Source organism: Maniola hyperantus, chromosome 15 (genome assembly GCF_902806685.2).
Source record: "Maniola hyperantus chromosome 15, iAphHyp1.2, whole genome shotgun sequence".
NCBI classification, from domain to species: Eukaryota; Metazoa; Arthropoda; class Insecta; order Lepidoptera; family Nymphalidae; genus Maniola; species Maniola hyperantus.
The window spans coordinates 6,528,988-6,552,875 of NC_048550.1; the positions used below are offsets into that span (position 1 = coordinate 6,528,988).

The 23,888-nt window shown below is 36.9% G+C and overlaps 3 protein-coding genes across 4 annotated transcripts in view; 2 read left to right on the forward strand and 1 right to left on the reverse strand.

Moving 5' to 3' along the window:
* The window catches only part of LOC117989156 (NADH dehydrogenase [ubiquinone] 1 alpha subcomplex subunit 6-like), a 131,124-nt gene that overhangs the window by 39,913 nt on the left and 67,323 nt on the right, over window positions 1–23,888 (reverse strand). The window lies entirely within an intron of this gene.
* On the forward strand, window positions 1,138–8,325 carry Arf1 (ADP-ribosylation factor 1). Its single transcript, XM_034976468.2, has 5 exons — window positions 1,138–1,291; window positions 1,653–1,820; window positions 3,951–4,060; window positions 6,026–6,151; window positions 7,584–8,325. The coding sequence occupies exons 2-5, from the start codon at window positions 1,673–1,675 to the stop codon at window positions 7,746–7,748; spliced, it is 549 nt and encodes a 182-aa protein (XP_034832359.1). The 5' UTR covers window positions 1,138–1,291; window positions 1,653–1,672; the 3' UTR covers window positions 7,749–8,325.
* The window catches only part of sog (short gastrulation), a 133,155-nt gene continuing 122,406 nt past the window's right edge, over window positions 13,140–23,888 (forward strand). Inside the window, exon 1 of one of the 2 annotated variants that reach the window (XM_069503381.1) lies at window positions 13,140–13,512. In XM_069503381.1, the coding sequence (XP_069359482.1) occupies window positions 13,395–13,512 (118 nt within the window). In that variant the 5' untranslated portion in view covers window positions 13,140–13,394. The remainder of the gene's footprint in view (window positions 13,513–23,888) is intronic. The other variant, XM_034976332.2, reaches the window with a different exon arrangement.

Here is a 23,888-nt window from a genome sequence, read left to right on the forward strand (position 1 = left end):
ATGGCTCTGGGTCCTAGCTTTTTTGCTTTTTTGTCACTTAATCACAGAGCACAAACTCTAACCAAAGAGTATATACTCGCTATAGTCCTTGTTCTGAGCCGTAGAACGATGAATAACACGACAATTTTATTACCATTGTTTAGTAGGTCAATATTTGTATTAACCGATCAACAATATTTGTATTAAACGTTTTTTATGTGAAAACAAGTAAATAACTCATGAGAAATACAATTACGCCACGAATTCTCAAAGTTTGTTTTGCAACTTCTTGTATGTAACTTTATCTGTGCTCTCTTTTTAGTGCGAATGAGAAAGCAAACGTTCCTGCATCTACCTTTATTACTGTACCTACGTTCTGAGCGCTATACAACCACAGTTCACTGTACTCTTTATTGTAGTTTATTGTAGTCCTTTGATCTGTATTGGGTCGCAGTGGTTTGCTTCGCACATATGGGTCGCGACTCGTGACGTGAGAGTCGTGACTCAGATCTTTGAGCTGTGGGCCGTGAAGCTTGATGTTGGGCATGAATGTGTATTGTGTACAGCTAACACAGATATGTCCAGATTTGCAACTAGCGTGGCCCCTTCAGTCCTTCTCGCTCAAGCAGATTTTCTTACTTGTGAAATGTCATTCCTTCTACACTTCACGTTGTTTGCCAAAATCTCACGTAATGCTCACGTACAAATACATTTTGGCAAACAAAAAAAGTGGCCACGGTGATAAGGACAAAACATAATCATTTTGTCACCTTCTAACAAGAGCTTAAATGCATTTAGCTATCTCTATTCTAACAGTCCTTGTTCTGAGACAGCTAGCAAGTGGATCTAGAAGGAGAGGTCAGAGATGATCATAGGATATGATGTTTATTAGCATATCTCTGCTCTGGGAGAGGTCAGACTCCAGTTTTGTATGAGTTGGGTAAGGTTGGGTCCGATCTTTCGCTCGAGTAGGTACCTACGTGCCATAGAGAAACAGCGACCTAAGTTTTTTAAATTTGCCACCATTCCTTAGCTTTTTGTCGTCAGTAAAATATATTTTTCAAAAGAAAATAAATTACTGATTGTAAAAGGAATGTGAGCATGATTATATTTAAATAATTTACAAATTATATACCATCGTCTTTAATATTATTTTATATTATTTATATTTTAAGCTGGCCACTTTCGCCGATACGTGGCATAGGCACGAACAAACTTCCACGTTCGCCGCCATTTTGACATCCAGCGTATAGACTTCAGTGGATAGAAGCGTTTTTACTTGATATTTAATTAGATTTTTCTCGAAAAAAACGTAAGTTTTTTACTGTATCCTTATTAAAATGGCTTAAAACTTTAAATGTGTAGTTGGACTCGTATATTTAGACCCACACAAACCGTGGGTGGTGACTCTCAACAGAACAACCAACAGCGGTGCCTGCCAATCTTTGTCCAATTTTCAACGTTTATCTGGTGTTACGCATAACTTACATGTAACTTCAGTGTTTCTTTCATATTTATATTAATTATTCGGATCTGCTGTTGGATTTTAACCGTGTACGTCTTATTGTACCTAGGACTTGCCATGTCATTATCATTGATTATAGTCTAGTAGTGACGGATGAGTCAGATCTGAGTGAATGTATTTTCTAATAATTTCTCAATTTCTCTTCCAGACGGCTCATAAAACAACAAAATGGGGAATATGTTTGCAAATTTATTTAAAGGCCTATTTGGCAAAAAAGAAATGAGAATATTGATGGTTGGTCTCGATGCAGCTGGTAAAACCACAATCTTATACAAACTAAAATTAGGAGAAATTGTTACAACAATTCCTACAATCGGTAAGTGCAACATAGAACTGATGAGCAATATTGTTTGTTGAGCATTTCAAATGTGAAAACCATCTTATCTAAAATGTTTAACTTTTATTTGAGATTGGTTTAATGTACTGCTTATTTTTTGTATTTTTATAGGGTTTCTTTGAAAATGTAAACTAAGCACATAATTTTTTTGCAAATGGTAAAACATTTGAGACCTTAAAGATGTACTTGGTGCTTTGCCAATGCTCTTCACATTTGAAATGCATAGTAATTAATTAATTTATTTATCTAAATTATTCTAATTTTATTTTATATTTATGTTCTAATCAAAGAAATCAAGCGAAATTGTGTACTTAGTTTGTGTTAATTCTTTGTTTGAACCATAGGTATCTTAATTCATATTATAGGTTATTGAGTCATATAACATATTATAAGTTGCACAACTTTGTTTGAACATGTGGTGTAAAATGGATAGGATTTATTTTTAAATGTGGTGTGCGAAAATGTTTTATTGTAAATTGTAATACTCTATGCATCTCAGATATAAGTGCTGAAAGATTTTTGTTCAAGTGATGCCAATATTGAAGTGCCAATAGTGACTATTGGAGAAACTACTTTTTACATGTCTACCACCAAAAAAAGGCTATACGTCTCGATTTTTATGAGAAAGTAATTAAGTATGTTTATAATAATGTGAATTAGGAAAAAAATCTTGTAGCAGTCCTTGCTTTGGGTCAGCATTTTTGTAAGTCCAGAAACAAGCCCAGAGTGAACAAAAAATACTAATAAGTCATTATTTTCATAATGTTTTTATATAGTGCATACTACTGGCTACTTTTTTTTATTTTACAGTAATCAGATTATATCTGTTGCATTTTAATTTTTAACACTCATTGAATTTCGTGATTAATTAGATACTAGCTCATGCCTGCGAATTCGTTCGCGTGGATTTAGGTTTTTAAAAATGCTGTGGGAACCCTTTGATTTTCTGGGATAAAAAGTACTGGTATCTCTTTAACTATATCCATGCAAAAAATCATGTTGATCCGTTGCTCCATTGCAATAAACCAACATACAAACACACTTTCGCATTTATAATATGGGTAGGGATTAGTCCTTGTATTTATTAGGCAACATTTGTTAATAAACACTGTTTATAAACAGTTTAGTGCTTCACAATGTTTCACTTTCACTTTTACTCTGTAAACAATTTATAAACAAAAATGATGAAACATTGTTTATGCAACTTGTTGCCGTGCTCCCCACTTTGAATGGAGAGCAAGGCGAAACATCCAGTTTATAAACAAAAGTCAACAGGTGTGGACGTGTGTTGCGCGAGTTTATAAACATTACAAGCAGCAGAGAGCATCACTACCTCCTCGGGTGACATCCTAGCAACAACTGACTAGTGTGGACGGCCAAGTTTCAGAAACAGTGTTTATGGTAAACTTGTTTATCAACTCGTCATAAACAGTTTATTAACAAATGTTGCCTAATGAATACAAGGCTTTATGCACAGTTTATGTATGATGATGAAAACTATTTAAGATTTAAGTTTATTTAGGATTTTTTCATTGAAATAATTTCATATTGTTACTGCAGCAGCTTTGCATGTCTGGCCTTAAGTACAAATATGTTTACATAGGAACCTTCTTTAGGAGACTATTATTTTTAAGTAACAGCATTCTAAGATGTAAACTGACTATTTATTCTTTAAAATTTGATTAAGGCTTAGCATTAGATTTTGCAACAGAATGGGATAGAAAAGCATTTTATTCAAACTAATATTAGTATTCTAGCACTGACCCGGAATGCCCTTAAAGCCTACAGAGAAGAATTGACAAGAAACTTGCCAGTTGCTCTTCTCAAAAGTTTTACAATATTATTATTTCTTTAAGTGTACATAAGTAGCTGCAGTATTGCCCATTGCTGGAGCGAGTCAAATTCACATTGTTTGGACATTTTTGATTTTTGAAAAGTATACCTATCTGCACTGGCCCAGTGTGGCAGACTAGACCTAAATCCTTCTCATTCTGAGAGGAGACCCGTGCTCAGGAGGTGGTCGATAGATTGATGTTGATGATGATTTTGAAAAGCCAACAGGCTGACTACTTAATGCTATGTAGTGATGACGTCATGATTGTTTTTCAGGATTTAATGTGGAAACTGTAGAATACAAAAACATCAGTTTCACAGTGTGGGATGTAGGCGGTCAGGACAAAATCAGGCCACTATGGAGGCATTATTTCCAGAATACACAGGTTATTTTCCATTTATTACTATGTAATTTGTAAATTATATACTAAACTAGATGATGCCCGCGACTTCGTCCATGTGGATTTAGATTTTTAAAAATCCTGTGGACACTCTTTGATTTTTAAGGATAAAAAGTAGCCTATGCTCTTCCCCGGGATGCAATCTATTGCTGTACCAAATTTTGTCAAAATCGGTTGAACAGATGGGCCGTGAAAGGCTAGCAGACAGACACACTTTCGCATTTATAATACTAGTATGGATGATGCTTGAGACCTTGTCTGTGTAGATTTAGGTTCCAAAATTATGTGGGCTTGCCTTGATTTTCTAGGATAAAAGTAGTCTATCTCTGTATCCAGGATGCAAGCTATCTCTGTACCAAGTAGATGATGCACGCAATTTCATCATCAAAATCCCATGGGAACTCTGGCTTTCGAGGACCAAAAGTAACTCAGAGAGCTCAGAGAAGGAACAAACTAGTTGTGCCTCCTAAAAGACTACAGATGTTTGAAAAGAGTACACACTATATGGCAATAACTGTGTACAATAAACTTCCTGACAACTACAAAAACACTACTATAAATAATTTCAAGAGGAAAACTCATGAGCTGCTTATAAATAAATGTTATTACAACATCTCGGAATTTTTGATTGATGAGCTCAAATAATTTGTCTAAAATAATATCTAAATAATGTAAATCTGATGACTTAGATTAGATGACTGAAATAAATTATGGTCTTTGTAGTGCAATAGTTAGGTATCCCCTCTGTATGACATGTAAAAATTTAAATGACTGTTATTATTTCTATTTTTTTTTTCTCTTGTTTTTGTATGACTTAATTAATTTACTTTCTGAATATTATATAATTTTAAAGATTTTGTAATTTATATGTACTTACATGTTTTTAAAAATTTAACTGTAATGTAATATTTAAATATTCATACACCAATATTCTAAGGTAGAATGCATAAGGCTCGCCAACTAATTTTATAACCATGTTATGTCACCTGCATTCTTATGAATAAATTTATTATTTATTTATTTATTTATTTATTTAACTTATGTCCTACTTAGGGTTGCAAGCTATCTCTGTACCAAATTTGATTAAAATTGGTAAATGGGATGGGCTGTGAAAAGCTGGCAGACAGACATAAACTTTTGCATTTATAATATTAGTATGGGTTTATGAATTAATGTTTGCATAATATCGTTTATCTGTTTGAGTTGAAACTTTGTACAGTTGTTTCGACCTTGCATGAATTTTTCTGGTATAGTACCAACGACGTACAATAGGTGGCGTGCCAGTCGCAGTGTAACGCATGCAGGGCATAAACTTGATAAAATAGGTTTTATAATTCATACCTATTATGATAAAGATATTATGTCATATTCTGACTACAGATATGAATTGTGGGAACACCTAATATAAAATAATACTAATGTAATTGCTGTTAAAAATTAAATGGTTTGAGGAAGTAAGATTAGGAAAAAACTTTAATTCTTGGGTCACTCAGACATCACATATCAACATATTTATTTATTAACTAGATGATGAACTTACTCCACTTGGGTTTATGTTTCTAAAAATCCTGTGAGATCTCTTTTATTTTCTGGGATAAAAGTAGCCTATAGCCTTTCCCAGGATGAAAGCTATCTCTGTACTAAATAAATGATTCGTTTATTTGCACACATGGATATATAGGTTAAAAAGTAGCCTATATCTACCCTTGGGATGCAAGCTATCTCTATAGTGTGTCTCAGGTCAAAATCGGTTCTTTTAACATATGGACTGTGAAATACTAACTGAAACAGTATCACATTTATGATTTATTAGTATACACATATCTGTGGTTAAGTCAAGTTTACATATTACGTAACAGCACTAATGCCCTGAATATAATTTTAGAGCTTGTGATAGTCAATGAATGTATTCTAAATTCCTAATTGTAAAAATATGTCTTACATTTTCAGGGTCTCATCTTTGTAGTAGACAGTAATGACCGAGAGCGTATCGGAGAGGCGCGCGAGGAACTCATGAGAATGTTAAGTGAAGACGAGTTACGAGATGCAGTACTTTTAATCTTTGCAAACAAACAGGTGATCTCAACATTTCCTATTTTAATTAATGGCTTTTAGTTAACCTTCTGACAGGGATGGTGCATATGTCTGGTTCTACATTGCTGCTTCAATGAGTGACATAAATATAATTTTTCATAGAAAACCCTCAACTGATAAAAAATAAATGTCAAATGAGCTTGGTGGCTATTATTCAGTGTTAGAAACTGAGATAAGGAATCAGTAGGCTAGTGGTAAGTGAAGATGCAATCTAAGATGGTAGCAGGCTAACCTGGAAGTTAAAAAACGTTTGCTTATGTTGGGAGCTTGTATGAAATACATAGGTGTGACGTCATAACTTCGTCTTCTTTTAGTCGTATTTTGTTTATACCATGGATTTCCCCAAAATAACACCTGCTTCTATACAGTACTTTTTTTAGTTGAATCGATAATTTAAAATGGTAAGCAATCTTAAAACTAACAGTGGACGTAGATTTTACCAAATTTGGAAGACCCTCTATTTAATAACTACTAAGAAATAATTTGTTTTTGACATAGGCACTGTCTCAATTGGTGTGTTGGTACTAGTTTCTGCAGAGATTTAGCACCAAATGTTAATGCCAAATGTTGTAGACATGAAATTTTTATAGCTGGTTGTACCATCATTAACTCATCGCCAGCTCACTACTAAGCACGGGTCTCCTCTCAGAATGAAAAGGACTTAGACATAGTCTACTTCACTAGATCTGTAAACTTCACACACCTTTGAGAACATTATGTAGAACTCTCAGGCATGCCGGTTTCTTCACGATGTGTTCCTTCACCGGTAAAGCGAGTGATATTTTTATTTGCGTAAAACGCACATAACTCTGAAAAGTTAGAGTAGAGATGCATGCTCAGGATCGAACCCCTGACCCCCAAATAAATCTTGACCACTGAGCTATCACTGCTTACAGTTATACAAGTAGGCCATTCACCCGTTAAAGGGTGAGCATCTGATTGCACAGCACCAGAGGAGTTGCCAAAGAATAGTTTTTGCTGTCGATTCCTTGGTTATCAATATCTTGAGGTTAACTAGTTCATTCAGGGTAATATTAAACCAAGTAGATTAAAGCCATGCACACTACTAAGCATCTATTGATCTCGCAGTTTGTAGTTTTTGGGAATCCATGGTATTTTTTGTATCTTAAAGGATTTCTTGGAAGATATTAAGAAATAAAGAGAAGAAATGTTTTTAGTTATAGTAAGCGACAGGTTGAGATGACAATCGGGCAAGGAACGCCCCGCACACCCGCACAGCTCCCGTGCTAACCCAGTGCGGGCGACCGGGTGACGTGCGTGGCGTCACTTCGCCTCATACCCCGATTGCCATTACGACCTATAGGATGGTTGCGGACTATAGTCTTTTGCTCCAGCAAATTGCTCCTACATAGCATTATGATTCTGGAGTAATGTGTTACGTCCTCCCCCGCAGGACCTGCCCAACGCCATGAACGCGGCGGAGATCACGGACAAGCTGGGCCTGCACTCGCTGCGCAACCGCAACTGGTACATCCAGGCCACGTGCGCCACCTCGGGTGACGGCCTGTACGAGGGGCTCGACTGGCTCTCCAACCAGCTCAAGAACGCCAACCGCTAACCTCCCGCGTCACCACTCACAGACTTGTCTGATTACTGAAAGAGACTATGGTTTAAGATATGTTCACTTTATTTGCTATAAATGAATACGATGTATTATGTGCGGTATCATAAATGTATTACTGTGTCACCCGGCGACCGAGCTCGCATCGCATTGTCGCCGAACCACTCGCTTGCACCGATGCCGACTCGACCGCTGACTGTACGGCGCGATGCTACGTTATATTATTAGTTCCGAAATATTAATTTGTACAAAAATATAGGGGTCATGCTGTACTTAGTGCAATGCGGTAATCAGTCAGGGATTGCGTTGTTTGTTCGATCTCTGATGACGTTGAACAAATATAGTGTGTAAACTGTAAAGTTAATGCAGAAATAACAATTTTTGATTGAAATGTATCTTGTAAACAAAAAAATTTAATTATTGAAACTGTACATTCGATCGATCGCGCATTGTGATGTGGATAGGTACATATGTGTAGCTGACTCGTGATAAAGTGAATCACAGCATAACTTGTTTTATATGTATACTATAATGTGGAATAAGTTGTCGTAATAAAGTATTTAAAGTTAATTTACTTCTGTGACTTTAATTCACTAGTTTAGTAGTAATTGCCTGCAGTGGGGTGCCGTGCTGATGGACCAGCGTGGGTGGTGGGAACACTACACCACCCAATCTCAAGATTGATGGGTACGATGAGGTCCTCGACACTATGTGTCGGAACCTATTCACATCGCTTTGTGGTTTTATCTTATACTAACTTCACTATTTGTACGGTGACTACGTCCACCATCTTCGTGCATATTCCACTTTGAACGACTTATTGTATGATGATAGTTTATTTTTTATTAAAGTTAACTAGGTAGAGTAAGCTGTTATGTATTTTAAATTGGATCACATTTCAAAATCGATTCAGGCGGCGTCTGCCGTTAGTAGGACGGCTCGTCGCGACCTGCATTTATAGTTGACTTCTCATGACGAACCGAGATTTAATTTAGGTGTAATATCATATATGTATTAGACGATCATAGTGTCATTTGGGACGGGTCTGCGCACATGGAAGCAGCGCTCAGATCTCTGTGGTACTTTGCTCTCACACAATTAATTATAACTTAGCATTTTTATAATAATTTAGAAGAAATTGTTAAAATACAATTCAAGGATATGATTATGTGGCGTGCGGTGGAGATTTATTTTTTATTTTTATGAAAATCAAGAAGATCCAATGAAAGCGAAATGTGACATTCCGGTTTGTCTTATGCTGTATTATGGAATAAAATATCCTCACCAAAATTCGTTTTTACTTAAGATCCTTTAGTTTTAACTGCCCAGCCCAGCTGCCTGTTCTGCCAAAAAAATTATTTGTTCGATAAAAAAGGTGTAACATTTTACTGCCCATTAATATCACTCTGATGATAAAAAGATTGTGCACGAATTATTTTAAAAACTTAACTTACGCATCTTTGTCAGAAGTTTTCAGCTGTAGTGCTGTGAGTTGCGATGTGAACTGTCTAGAAAGAGGAGCGAGGACTCGGGGAAATTAACTGTAGGTATACCGTATAGTGCGCGGGCGCGCAAAACGCGAAGTTCATTCTGAACACGAGACGTACCCTCGACTACGCATTCTATAAAAACAGCTCGGTTTGTCGATACCTTCTAGTCCTAGTCTATGACTGGCGCAAACCGTATGTTGCAACTTCAGTAGGTAGTAGGTACTACTAGTTATACGATTATATTGCATCGATCGATCACAGAGATCCAAAAAAAAACCGGCGCGGTAAAACGTAGCAGTAGCGACAGCAGTAGCAATCCGATAGTTCATTTGTTCCTATCTCTCTTCTTATTTTGCTTTGTGGCTATTGCTGTCTCTCAAGCCGGACGTTTGACAGCAATGATCGCGAGATACGTAATCATCCCGCGGATTGATTATCTATACTTCTATACTAATAAATAAAATTGAAGTGTCTGTAATTTCGAAATAACTACCTCAAATTAAGCTCAAATGGTTATTTGGACTGAATCACACGTTTTTAAAATTTTTGTCTTTCTGTCTGTTTGAACGGGCTAATCTTCGGAATTGCTGAACCTATTTTGACGGGACTTTCACAGACAAGTAGAGGATTAACCAGGGGGTTACATAGGCTACTTTGGAACCGACTTTCAAAAAAGTTATGTTTTTTCACCTATGTACACCGAAATCTCCGAGATTACTGAACCGATTTGCGTAGTTTATTTTAATTGATAGAAAAACTTTGTTTCATAAAAAAGTTGGATTCCAACTCCTCAATCCTGATGCTGCAGGGGGGCCTGCCCACCTAAATCTGATGGGATTTAGAAACTGTCAGTTATAAATTGATATTGGAGGTACCTACCAACTACCAAGTAAAGACAGGTTGAATTTGAGGACCCAACTCTTCAACCCTATAAGAAATTGCATTCGTAAATGGTGGTGATTCAAAAACAATGCTTACTAAATACTAAGTCGGTTAGAAAAAGGACTGACTAAGCTGTGATAGCCTAGTGGTGTTAGAACGTTCGCCTTCTAATCGGAGGTCGGGGGTTCGATCCCGGGCACCTCTAACTTTTCGGAGTTATATGTACGTTTTAATTAATTAAATATTACTTGCTTTAACGGTGAAGGAAAACCTGCTTGCCTGAGAGTTCTCCATAATGTTCTCAAAGGTGTGTGAAGTCTACCAATCTGCACATGGCCAGCGTGGTAGACTATGGCCAAAACCCTTCTCACTCTGAGAGGAGACCCGTGCTCTGTAGTGAGCCGGTGATGGGTTGATCATGAAACCGACGCGATGCCACTTGCTTCCGAATTCCACTAATATTCCTATTTGCGTTGGGCTTTGAAATCGGTATATTACTTGCTAGCGGGACAGGAATGGAGAAGGCGGGTAGGTATAGAGATTTAGAGAGCCGCGAGGGGTGCAAAGAATCAACGTGATTGTTTTGCATGGATATAGTTAAAGTCCTGGAGAGTGACACAGGCTACTTTTATCCCGGAAAATCAAAGAGTTCCGACGGGATTTTTAAGAACTTAAATCCACGCAGTCAAAGTCGCGGGCATCAGCTAGTACTAAATAAATAATCGGACTTTTAAACAAAAACTGACGCGCTGCGCGACGCGACGCGGAACGTCAAAATATCTAAATATATAAAATGAAAAGGTGACTGACTGACTAGGACTGACTGACTGATTTATCAACGCACAGCCATCGCACAGCGCAAACTACTGGACGGATCGGGCTGAATTTTGGCATGCAGATAGCTATTATAACGTAGGCTTCCGCTAAGAAATGAATTTTGAAAATCCAACCCCTAAGGGGGTGAAATAAGTGTTTGAAATTTGTATAGTCCACGCGGACGAATTCGCGAGCATAAGCTAGTAGTTTAATATTAGGTATGAGTTTGTATGGAGCAAGGCGCTGCCGCAGCACAGATCACTATATGTATACTTACTAGTCTAGGCCGCAGCGCGCAGCGCAGCGTAATTGCGTTTAGATCATTAAAATTATATTATGGAGGTAAGTAATACTTAGTATTTGGTATGTATTCTGAATGGTTGAAAGTTTACTGTTTACTCACAACATACCTACTGAACATCATGCACATGCTCAACCCATCGCCGGCCCACTACAGAAGGAGATAGGTTTGGTTGGCCATAGTCTACCGCGCTGGACAAGTGCGGTACACTTCCCACACCTTTGAGAACATTATATTATTATGGACAACTTTCAGGCACGGAGGTTTCTTCTTACGATGTTTTCCTTTTATTGCACTTTCAAGCACTGTTTACTTCGATTGACGGCTCTCGGAAGAAGGTAACATGTACGAGGAGTACCTACCCAAGATAGGGCAGAGATCAGTGCCGAAAAGAGCCAACCACCTCCCTTTTCTGCAAGCATTTCGTCATATTTTCAAATCGTCATAGCTTCAGGCGGATGACGCTAGAAACTAAAATTTTCAGGATAAGATGTCACAACATACTTACTAAGTATCAATTAGCTTTTATTGTTTCAGATTAATTGATATAAGTCCCACAAATTGCTATTCTACGGAACCCTCGGTGCGCGAGTCTGACTCGCACTTGGCCAGTTTTTTGTGTATAACAACAATGTTTTTTGTTTTCTGTTCCCAATGAAATAATAATCTCTACAATAACTCTTATATAAATATTAAAATTTCCAGCCAGTAAGTTGGAACTCACTCGAAAATTGTGCTGTGTCTCTTCGAAATCAAATCTACTAACTAATATTGTTAAAACTGAAGAGTTGAAATTTTCACAGAAAACATGTGTATATTAGCGCTACGCTATAACAACAAACAATTTTTTTTAAAACCCGCATTTAAATAAATGTGTAATTTTTTGTACTATTGCGGTGCGGTTCGATGCGGTGCGGTGCGGGATAGCGCGGGTGACGTGCAGGTGTGCGGGCCGTCCCCTTACCCCATACCCCGATAGCCATATTTTGTTATGGAAATTCAACATACGAGTAATTTGAAACATGCCCCTAATTTACTCGTAGTTTCAATAAGCCGTAATCACAGAGAATAGTGGTTTGTGGCCGTCATAAGTAAGTAGGTATAATATTATGTATCAATCAGTGGCGTGCAGCTCATAGAGGCATAAACGCACTGCTTACCCTCATTGTAATAAATCAATGCTTATTTTTCATTTTACCTGCCGCAAAATGGCCTGCTGAAGGTGTTTTCTGACAGGATCGACTGCCAGTACTTGAATCACTGTTGTATGATTCACGTGCTGGCAAATCGATCCTGTCCTAATTTAAATAGTTATAGATTTTTTACTAACAAATAGGTTTAAGTTTCGTGTAATTACTAACACTAATATTAATAATTACTAACAATTAGGTTTAAGTTTCGTGTAATTACTAACACCAATATGGTCCTTGTTGGTCGAAATAAAAACATTTTATTTTATTTTTTATTTTATTTATAAAATAAGTTCATACCTACATGCATACCCTGGCTTGAACTCCTGTGCACGCCACTGGTATCAATCCACATCCACAGATCTTACGAAATCTGGATTGTCAGTTACACCTATTTGAATCAGCGCAATAATAAAACAACATACACAAACTCTACAATGTTTAGACACATTACATAAGTAATAATAATATATTGTTTAATGTCTACGAACTTACATTTTTCCAGTTCGTATATTTAAAAAGTAATTTCGAATGGCAGCATGTAGGAGTATAGTACATGGAATGCGAAAGGAATGGAGTGTTGGTGCGCCGGCTGCGCGAGTGCATGGCACGCCGCGCGCGGCACGGCGGGGCGGGCGGCTCGGATGGCGGCGCTGCAATTTTCCCCGCCCGTACCGCGATGGGCCGCGTTTTCCGAGGGGCGCGCCGGCCCCTCGCCCGCACGAGCTGGGAAATCGCTTGTCGCTCGCCTCAGTCTGACTCGACCGTCGTATAGTATCGACGCGTAGTTGCTGCGACACACTCGCCCCTCGCGAGCCTCCGTTAGAATACGCATACGCGCCTCAGATATTCGAAAAACGAGCGCGCGCGGCAAAAATAGTGAGCTCTTGGTCCGCTCGTGGCCTTCTAGTGGCCGGGATCGGTCTAGCAGATTGGAAACCCAGTGGTAGGTGCGGGCAGTACGATGCTGCCTGCACTGGTTTTGCTGGTGCTGCTGGCGCCCGCTGGACCCGCCTTCGCTCGCCGCCACGCGCCCGACTTGCGGGAGGACGAGCCCGCAAGACGCACCACCAGGCCGGCCGGTGAGTTCACACCACTATTCAATTCCAACTTTTATATTGTAATTATTAATAATTATTCTTCGCTGTAACGGATAACGCTGATACGGATCAGCTGTTTGCGTAATTGAAAACGTTACAAGCTACACGCTGTGTAGGATTACAACGTTTATTTATGTAAATAATTACATGCCGCATTTACTGACCTGGCGACACGATTTATAAAATCTTACACGGTACATAAGTGGCTAAACGGCATACATAGATTGGTGCGCGGTGGCCAGCGAATAGTCATAGTAATTCATATACCGATTGCCGTCACACGACACGGCGCGCTAGGTCGACGTATCGATATTTTGTATTGACGTATGGTTGTTGATGCGATACCGTGCGCGCGGTCGAGTCCGCTGTCCGTGTCTTTGGGATAATAAAAACAAAGCCACGTGAGTACGGCGATCGGCTTTCTTCTTGATAAGTCCGATCAGAGAAAATGTCAAGTGATCTACTATGGGCTGACGTATTTTTGTAAACTTTTGCTGTACATTATAATGATATACCTACTTATGCTGTGCATTACAATAATATACTTAAAACTTTTAAGTACCTAAACTTTTTAATGCCTTTAATTTTTCAGATCAGTTACACGATACTAACTTGGTATTATTTTAGTTAATGCTAGTTAGGTACCAAGTTCTACCGTGCATGCTAGTTTTCCTAGGTCCTTAAGCTTCGTTTACGCCAGAGCAATATAGTGTGACATTGCGGCAAGCAACAGGGCCAATAATTTAAAATGTAGCAAAAATCATCGGCAGACTTTCATATTACTCGTAGGTATATATTCCAATTCTTTATCATGATTTTGTCTCTACCGTATGCTGCTGGCTGGAAAATTAATGTTTCCACTTTCCATTCGTAGCATGCCCATTGTCGCATGTGGTTGCTCATGTGTAAAACAGCCTGTCCAATACCAATTAAGATAACATTTATTATGCACATGTACTTAATTATAATATTAACGATAAATAACAGGGTCTTGGACTGTAGTCATAAAATTATGTGATTTTTGTACAGCGGTACCTATACTTAGCTTATGGAGCTAGAATTCACTGAGAATACATAATTTAAAAAATCGTAATTTTTATTTATTTTATATATTATAGTATAGTAATCCATACTAATATGTATTATAAATGCGAAAGTGTATCTGTCTGTATGTCTGCTAACCTTTCACGGCCCAACAGTTTAACCGATTTTGATAAAAATTGGTACAGAGTTAGCTTGCATCCCGGGGACGGATATAGGCTACTTTTTATCCTGGAAAACTTTACCACATTTTACCACATTTTAATTTTATTTTGTGATGTAACCACAAATTCTTGGATTTATTCCTTTACTTGTGCTATAAGACCTACCAAATTTCATGATTCTAAGTAGGTACCTTAGAGGTGTCTGTCAAGACACGACAGACAGATAAAGAAATGATCAAATGACAACGAAGTGAAGAAAAGGAACCCTTAGGGTTCCTTTTTTCCGTTTGAGGTACGGAACACTAAAAAACACTTAACAGATGAAGGTTTTAGTACATAATCGGAAAATCACTAATTAGTAGGTAGGTTATGTGTAATGTTAGTCCGCCTGTTCAACCCTTCCATCTTGAATGCAACTTCTTCAAATTTTTCCCCCTTATTACTTATCATAGAAACCCCAATGTAGAAACTCTCCGAGAAGGTTACTAAAGACTTAATAATTATACTTTTAAGTCCACCCGTGCGAGACTGGCCCAAGTATTATGTAAATTAATAAAAACTCAACTTATACTTAATATTGGAATTTTGCCATCATCTTTATTTTGCCGACATTTATAAATGAAATAATTAGTAGAAGGTTTTGCAGCAGTTCACTTTTATCTCGAACGAATATTTCGGCTCGGATCAAACCTCTCAAGTCTGAACCCCCGCTGGCTTCAGCCTTCGCTGGAACTGTAAAAACGTTTAACTTGCAAAGGTGGGCATTCGCAAACGTATGAAATACACAATATATACCTACTTACCAACTAAATATCTTAAAATGATTGCGTAACGGCAAGTTGAAATCGCGTCCTTTTTATTTTATTTTATTTCGTAAGCACTCAAGTATTGATATCGTACGATTTTGCAATCTTATCGATGCGTGTTTTATTATGACTGATTATTGTAGTTCAAAACGTAATTTTGCAAACGATTGCGAGTGTGATGTGGACCTACGTAATGTACCGAATGTGATATGATATGGTTTCCAATGATGAATTAGAAACACACAACATCCCGAACTATTATTCTATTGTAGGATTTGATTTTTGATATGAAATTACTCAAACCTACTTTTAAATCCTTAACTTAGTCCTTACACATGTTCCTTTCAAAATCTGAATAATTAAGGTACTTGATACAAATAAGGCCTATGCTCGAAAAAGGCCTACTCTCCCGAAAACCCGGTTAAATAAATGTACCTAACATAAAAGATTCTTCACCCACATACATACTACGGCCCTATGATTAGGTACGAACTGCTCAGGCGCCCTGCGCCTATTCCCTGAGCTTGTTGCGACACCTTCTTTGTGGAAGTCGGGTTTTCCGCGGCGCACTATAAAATTTTCGTAATAACAAGGCAAGTTATTAGGTTTTATATTGACATTTTATATAAACTAATAAGTAGTTATAATACCTTAGCCATTATATTAGATAATTATTGCTTTCATTTTCATCATTTTGAATAATGGAACGAATTATGGAACTTTATATTTTATCTGGTACGGTACCGAATAAGGCCCTAGGCCTTAATTGTAACCCTAGGCCTTAATATAAATCCCGCATTTTAATACGCATTTTGATGTCTAGCTCTCAAAGTACTACGAATAACTAAATCTAAAAAGGCTCCTAAACGTGCTACTTGGTCGGAAGAAAGCTTAGCAGCCTGCAGCGGCAGTTTAGTGCCTTGTATACAGCAGTGCAATTTAATAAGGCCTATATTTTTTTATTTTTTTTTGGTAAAAAAATCGGTTTTTTTTACAGAATGTGTGCTTTATTTATTTAATTACGAGTGACAATATTTTTTTAAATAGTTTATTCATATTATTGTTAATATGAGAGCTTAAGTCTGACAAGCCATATGTGTTTATCAATGTTTAATTACTGTAATAAAAAGCTTAGTTATCAAAAGATAGAAGGTAAATAAAGGCTGTAAAATAGTATTTTTTAAATAAATAGATTTTTAACAAGATTTTATGAGTTTAAAGTTTACAGGCCTTATTTGGTAGACGTAACTTATTATGGCCACTAGCTAAGGTTTTTGTATTGTTGATTTTGTCTTCATTTTATTAGATATTGCTAATGTTTTTCTCCATTAATTTGATATTAATAAACATCGAATACTAATTTATTGAAGTTTTTTTGATACACACCTATATTTATTTTGTAATCAACTATTTAAATAAGGTAGGCCTTATTTGTATCAGTTACCTTATATGGTACCTACTCCATATGTTTCATAATAACATGGTAGATCTTTGTAGCGGTAACTTTAACTTTACAACTCTTCTTCATTTTAAGTTGTTTTCCGACGGCTTTACGTGGTCTCCGAATCTACCTAACTGTACAAGAGCTGACACCTGTGACCTGGCAACTTATACGTTTAGCCATAGGTACAAAGAGGCGAAAGAGGTACTTATCGTTGCAACCTAACCCTAATCACACCTAATGGTCTACGATCAAGGAGATTTAAAAGCCTTTTTTACGATTGTACTTTTCACTGCTGTGAGCGTAAACGGCAATTTTTTTTTGATTGTAAGTTAAACACAAGCAATAACAAGCTTAATGTGCTGCAATCTGCTAAACCAGATGAATCTGTATGGTCCAGCATGCGCTTGCCGCTTGGATAGATATGCGCCGCCCGCCCCGCTTGACCAAAAGCAAGCAAGCAATACGCATCATCCCCACAGCACTACCATACCTTCTAAAACACATTACGTGCCTATAGTACACGACAGGTCGATATGGCGATCGGGAAGGTAACGCCTCTCATGCTCGCAAAATCCCCACTAATCCGGTGCGGGCGAGCGCGGGTGACGTGCGGGTGTACAGGCCGCTGCCCCGCCTCATATCCCGATTGCAATTTCGACCTGTCGCGGACTATAGTATGCACAGTTGCAATTTGCAAAGAACTCTTTGCATTCTATGCAAAATGTGTAGAATGAATTTGAGATGTGTGGTGAGTGGTGACTGTTGTTCCCCTGGTGAAAATAAGAAATCAAATGATCGCAAATGATGAACTTGACTGTTCAGGATAGATATGCAATATTCTTGCCACCATTTTGTCCCTACAGTAATTAGATTAGGCTAGCTAAAATGAAAAGCAATATAATAAAACTTTATGAATGATATTACATCAATAAATAATAAATGAAATCGTAGTAGACGCTATTATCAACAATTGACTAAAACATTGATACGGCCTTTAAATAATCAGTTATTAATAAATGTAGGGTAGTTATCACAATCATGATATTATGGAGATACCACCAGTCACCACTCATCTAAGTGATTAGTATAGTTTAGTATAGAAGTATATATATATATAGACAAGCTTATGCTCGCGACTTCGTCCGCGTGGACTACACAAATTTCAAACCCCTATTTCACCCCCTTAGGGGTTGAACCCTTTTTAACAAATTTAAAATCCCTGTTTTACCCCTTTAGGGATTGAATTTTCAAAAATCCTTTCTTAGCGGATGCCTAACGTCATAATAACTATCTGCATGCCAAATTTCAGCTCGATCCGTTCAGTGGTTTGAACTGTGGTTTGATAGATCAGTCAGTCACCTTTTCCTTTTATATATTTAGATAATAGACCGACAACTATTAGAAAATAAAAATAAATTTAAATTTTATCATAGGCGAAGTCGTGGATATTTGCTAGTAAGTAGTAACTAATTTTATTATAACAGAGCCCAAGGGCACTTCAAGAGAGATTAAAGTGACTAACATTCTTGACATCTTTCATTCATTTTTCGAATAGGAATAAAATCAGAATGTTTGCCAAAATATTTTAAGATGCGTGCCAAAAATCGTATTACCGAGAAGAGAAAAAAAATCTTCGTCTAGACGCACCAGCGAGACTCGACGCGACGTGTCAGAGAAATTGAATCTAAATAAAATATAAAAATAACGTTTTACTTTATTAAGAACACCTGCTTGCGATTCATTTTTATTTGGCTTTATCAGTTTTGAAGTCTGTTTTCAGAGAAATGTTTGAAAATAAATATTATTAAGGATAATGAAGGTATCATTTAATTACCTACGAATTGCTTAGAAATCTCAGAATGCGCTAGTGCACACTGCGTTTTTTTAATAATTACTAGATCCGTGACTTCGCCCTCGTGGATTTAGGTTTTTAAAAATCCCATGGGAATTCTTTTATTTTTCGGGATAAAAGTAGCCTTTGACCTTCCCCAGAATGCAAGCTGTTTTTGACGAAATCTAGTACAGAGATGTACTAGATTTCGTCAAAATCGGTTAAACGGGTGGGCCGTGAAAGGCTAGCAGTCAGACAGACAGACAGACAGACACATTTTCGCATTCATAATATTAGTATGGATTGTTAATAATCAGTTGTTATTGAAACGTCTATAAAAATACTTAGATGTCTCTGAAACTGTGTTGCTATAAAAGTAATATTAGGTACCATTTGCTGGTATTGCACTAAATATTCATGTGTGCAATTTCAGGCAGTGGGCGATATTGATGGTCAGTATAAAATTGAATGACCATTGAATCTCAATCAATTTGTTTCACTAAGGTAACGTCCGATAAATAAACTGTTAAGTGCTGTTCACAATGATGCATATTGCATCTACGAGTAAATTTAATAGATTAACTCATTTTTTGTAAAATTTTATAAAAACTTCTTTAACTTGCTTTGTATTTTTTATTACTATATCTATTATTACTTAAAATACTTTTTAATGTATAGTAAGTTTAAAATAACCCACATTTAGCTTAATGTTGTTAGTTTATATTAAGTAATTGTTAGTTAGCTGTTAAGTATTAAGTATAACAATAAATTAATGTTACGTGTAGGTACCTATCGACTGTCGACGGCACTGGTGTACGGAAAAACTTATTTAAAGTTTATGAATGCACCAAACTTGTTGTAACCTGCAAATATTCTTCTTTAATAAATAAATAAATACAATACAATACAATAGATACTGCTTTAATTTCTAAATTATTTCAAAATTGCATTGCTTGGTAAGAATCCGTTGGAATTCACTACTAAGTTTTTGAGTTTGAAACATCACCAATTTTAGAGGAATAGGGTTTTTAAAAGGTTCTTTTAAGTTTATTACAAAAATTAACTCATGTGTACAAGCTCTTAGTAGGTAGGTGTGGGGGCGATCACGCAGTACAGAGTTACAAATGATAAACGGATAATCGTGAGGATCGACTTATCTGTTATAATAATGTAGTATGTGAGGCATTTGCATAAACTACATAACTATGGAGTCATGAAAATAACGGAAAATCACCGCAGACGCATTTTACCGCCGCAATTGTGAATTACGGCGCTATTAAAAAGTTTTTAAGAGCATCCCAAGAATTAGTGATGTCAGGTAAATTTTTCCTGCAAAGAAAACGAAATCGTATTTTTTTAAGGATATTTTATTAGTAAAGAATTTTTTTATCGCCCGTGGAAAAGCAAAACAGGAAAATGTTAACTTTACAGCGAAACAAAAGGCGCGGATAGTGGATATTAATAAAAGAGAAAGTGACAGATTGACGATAGATACACGCAAAATAACATACCACTCAAACCACGCACTGGATTGATTCTTCGAGTTCATTTGATTGATTTTCCACGGTTTCTCTACCACGTAGAACCCCACTAAAAGGAGTTTCAGAAATTCCATCCGATCTGGGGTGGGTACGAAATAAAATAGGTATACTCTTAACATTACCCATCAGAACAGAACGGTCGGTACTACAAAGACAAAGTTAGACCCATGTATGAAAAAAAACCAAATGGAAATGCTACAAACTCATAAACGTATTAGATCTGTGTCAAACTACATTATTCGTAGCGCACTCCAAGCAAACGTAGTTTAGTTCTTATTTGAATACTAACCAATCAATTTTGCAGGCATGGTATTATGTTGCTTATCAGTGTTTTACGTGGGTCGTCGACTACTAACTGCGCGTAAAACTACGGATTCCGTTTTACAGTCCTGTTTTTTCGACATTTTGCATGATAAATCAAAAACTATTATGCATAAAAAAAACTGTTTTAGAATTTACAGGTAAAGCCCTTTCATATGATACCCCACTTGGTAGAGTAATCTTACTTTAAAAGTTGAAAATACTAATTGTTCATGAACACATTTTTTTTTGTGACGTAACCACAAATTCATGATTTTCGATTTTTCCCCTTATGTCTGCTATAAGACCTACCTACCTGCCAAATTTCATGATTCTAGGTCCACGGAAAGTTCTAGACAGACAGACAGACCAACAGACAACGAAGTGATCCTATAAGGGTACCTTTTTTCCTTCTGAGGTACAGAGCCCTAAAAATTGCGGCAGTTAGCGTTTGAATAGGGTATAAAATAGTTTCTGATTGTTGGTGCGATCGCATTCGAGTGCATTATATCTTGGGACGACGTGAGCCATGTCACGAGGAAATTCAGTACGCTGAAATACTACGTGCTGATAGGCACGATAATGGTTTATGTTTCCAAATAAAAAAAAATATATAATTAGTCATTATTCATAATTTATTTTTGGCTCAATGATTGTGCATTATCGATTGATCTTATAACCCGCAGGCGGTAGCGTATCAATAAACACTAATAATCCTGTTTTATCGCCAAAATATGACGCATTTTTCGACGTGTTACAGCACTATATTGTTTATTCTGTGGTTTTACTCCAACATTTCAATAGAAGTCACACATAAAGCAAACAAAAAACTGGCAAATGTTTTCTTAATAACTCAAATTGTATAACATTAGTATGCAGGACTTGCAAAACGAAACTTTTTATGATATCACTTCTACTTCCGCAATAACTACAAATTACTATACAGACATTTATTCTTTTATTTCGATATGCTTCCGACTTTACTACAGCTTTCTTTTATTTAGGTATATTATTTTATAAGATAATGGCATAAGATTTCATTTTTTAATATTTAAGATTTCATTTTTAATATTTGAATCACATTACAAAATTATAACGGTGCGTTGAAGGATGGGCAGCACCATTGTGTTCATATGAAGTAATAGTAACAATATCTTGGTTGCTTATTGGAAACCGCATGAAAGCGTAAACCTCGCAACTCTAGAAGTGAATTCAGTTACGTTAATGGTTAGTCGGGTTTTAACTATTTGTACACAATGCGGTGTTTATGTTTATTTTGTGTGTAAGTCGTAATATCTTATCATTGTCATCATCAACCCATCGCCGGCTCACGGCAGAGCACGGGTCTCCTCTCAGAGGCAGAAAATTTGGCCATAGTCCACCACGCTGGCCACGTGCGAATTGGCAGACTTCACACACCTTTGAGAATCCCATCAATTATATATTTAGACTTCAGTGCTATTGATTTCAGCTTTCGCGTTAAGAAACCTCGTGATAATTGTGTAGGATTACCAGTGAGGCGGTGAATACTAGAGGGTATAACATTTTGTAAGATTAAGAAAATAATATAAGTAGGCGTTAGTAAAATGATTAACAAATAAAGTCTGTGTTAATGTGTGGAAATTACTTCTGTTAGGAACCTACCTAGTTAGTTTTTAGCAATGACTTCATTGACATACAAAACAAGGTCATTCAAATAAGACTGTAATTTGAGACTGACTTTATTTAATTGATTGCTACACTAATCTTTGTTATAATAAGTGTTTTGTGATTAATAAATTGATGATTGTTAAATTATCTAACTAAATTGATGACAATTTAAAATGCTATATTTTTTGCTTGCCCCGATTGTTTTAGGTTTTGACTATACCTATAAATATATATGAAATAAATCTATTTACTTATGTACCTATATAAATTAATGTTTGTCTGTCTCTCTGTTTGTTACTATGCGTTTGCGCATCGTTCATCCGATTGAATTCGTAAGTAGGTAGTTGTAACTTGCAATTGGGAATTGTGGGAAAGTTTCTAACATAGTACCACTTGCGAAATGCGAATCACATTGTAACGCAATTGTAGAAAAGGTGACTGACTGACTGACTGATCTATCAACGCACAGCTCAAACTATGGGATGTATCGGGCTGATGCAGATAGCTATTATGACCCCTGAGGGGGTGAAATAGGGGTTTGAAATGTGTGTAGTCCACGCGGACGAAGTCGCGAGCATAAGCTAGTGTGATATAAAAGTAAGGTAGGTAAGGCTAGGGACAACTTTAGCGGAATTCCGCTGCAAAGTGACTTTTCTAAGCATCGTGATTGGATTCCCTAATATTGAAATTTTAAGCTCTTCACTTGCGCCACTAGGTATATCCCCATTTCCCATTGTCTATTTGTTCGTTTTTTCCCTAGCGTTAAGGTTGTCTGGAAGAGATCGCTATTTAGCGATAAGACCGCCTTTTTGTACCTACTTATTAAGATTTCTTTTTGTAACCTGTCATTTGTGTTTCTGTGGTGCAATAAAGTATATACATACATACATACATACATATATCCAGTGGCGTGCAGGTCATAGAGGCAGAAATGCACTGCTTACCCCAGTTGTAAGCTCAATGCATATTTTTCACTAGCTGACCCGCCTCGGCTTCGCTAGGGTGGAGTATTTCGGACTGGGAGTGTCATCGTGAAGCCGTTGCTTGATACCTACAATATCAATTCACTATCAGAAATTCTAAAATCCCCACGATTTAGGACTTTAGTACTTTGCAGCATCAGGATTGAGGAGTTAGGATCCGAAGTTCAATGATGTAGCCTATGCTTGGTACCTAAATTAATTTTGCATCATCCGCAATTACTGAAACATTATAGTTTAGGAGTGCTGTACCTTACATCATCAGGGTTGAGGAGTTGGGACTTGAAGTCTGAGAATAAAGTCGTTGCTTGGTACCTACAATGTGAATTCACTATGAACAGTTCCTGAATCTTGATAACTCAGGCGGGCAGTAACCCTGCAGCGTCAGGATTAAGGAGTTGAATCCAGAATTTTTTATGTGAACACCACGAAAACTTTTTTGTTGATTTAAAAAAAAAATTGCAAATCAGTCCAGAAACCTCGAAAAAATCGATGTAGAAAAACGAACCACCTCCTTTTTGACAGTCGGTTAAAAACCGATGACCTTGAAATATTTACGGAACAATCTTTAAAATATCCCCTTTCTAACAAAAAAAGAATG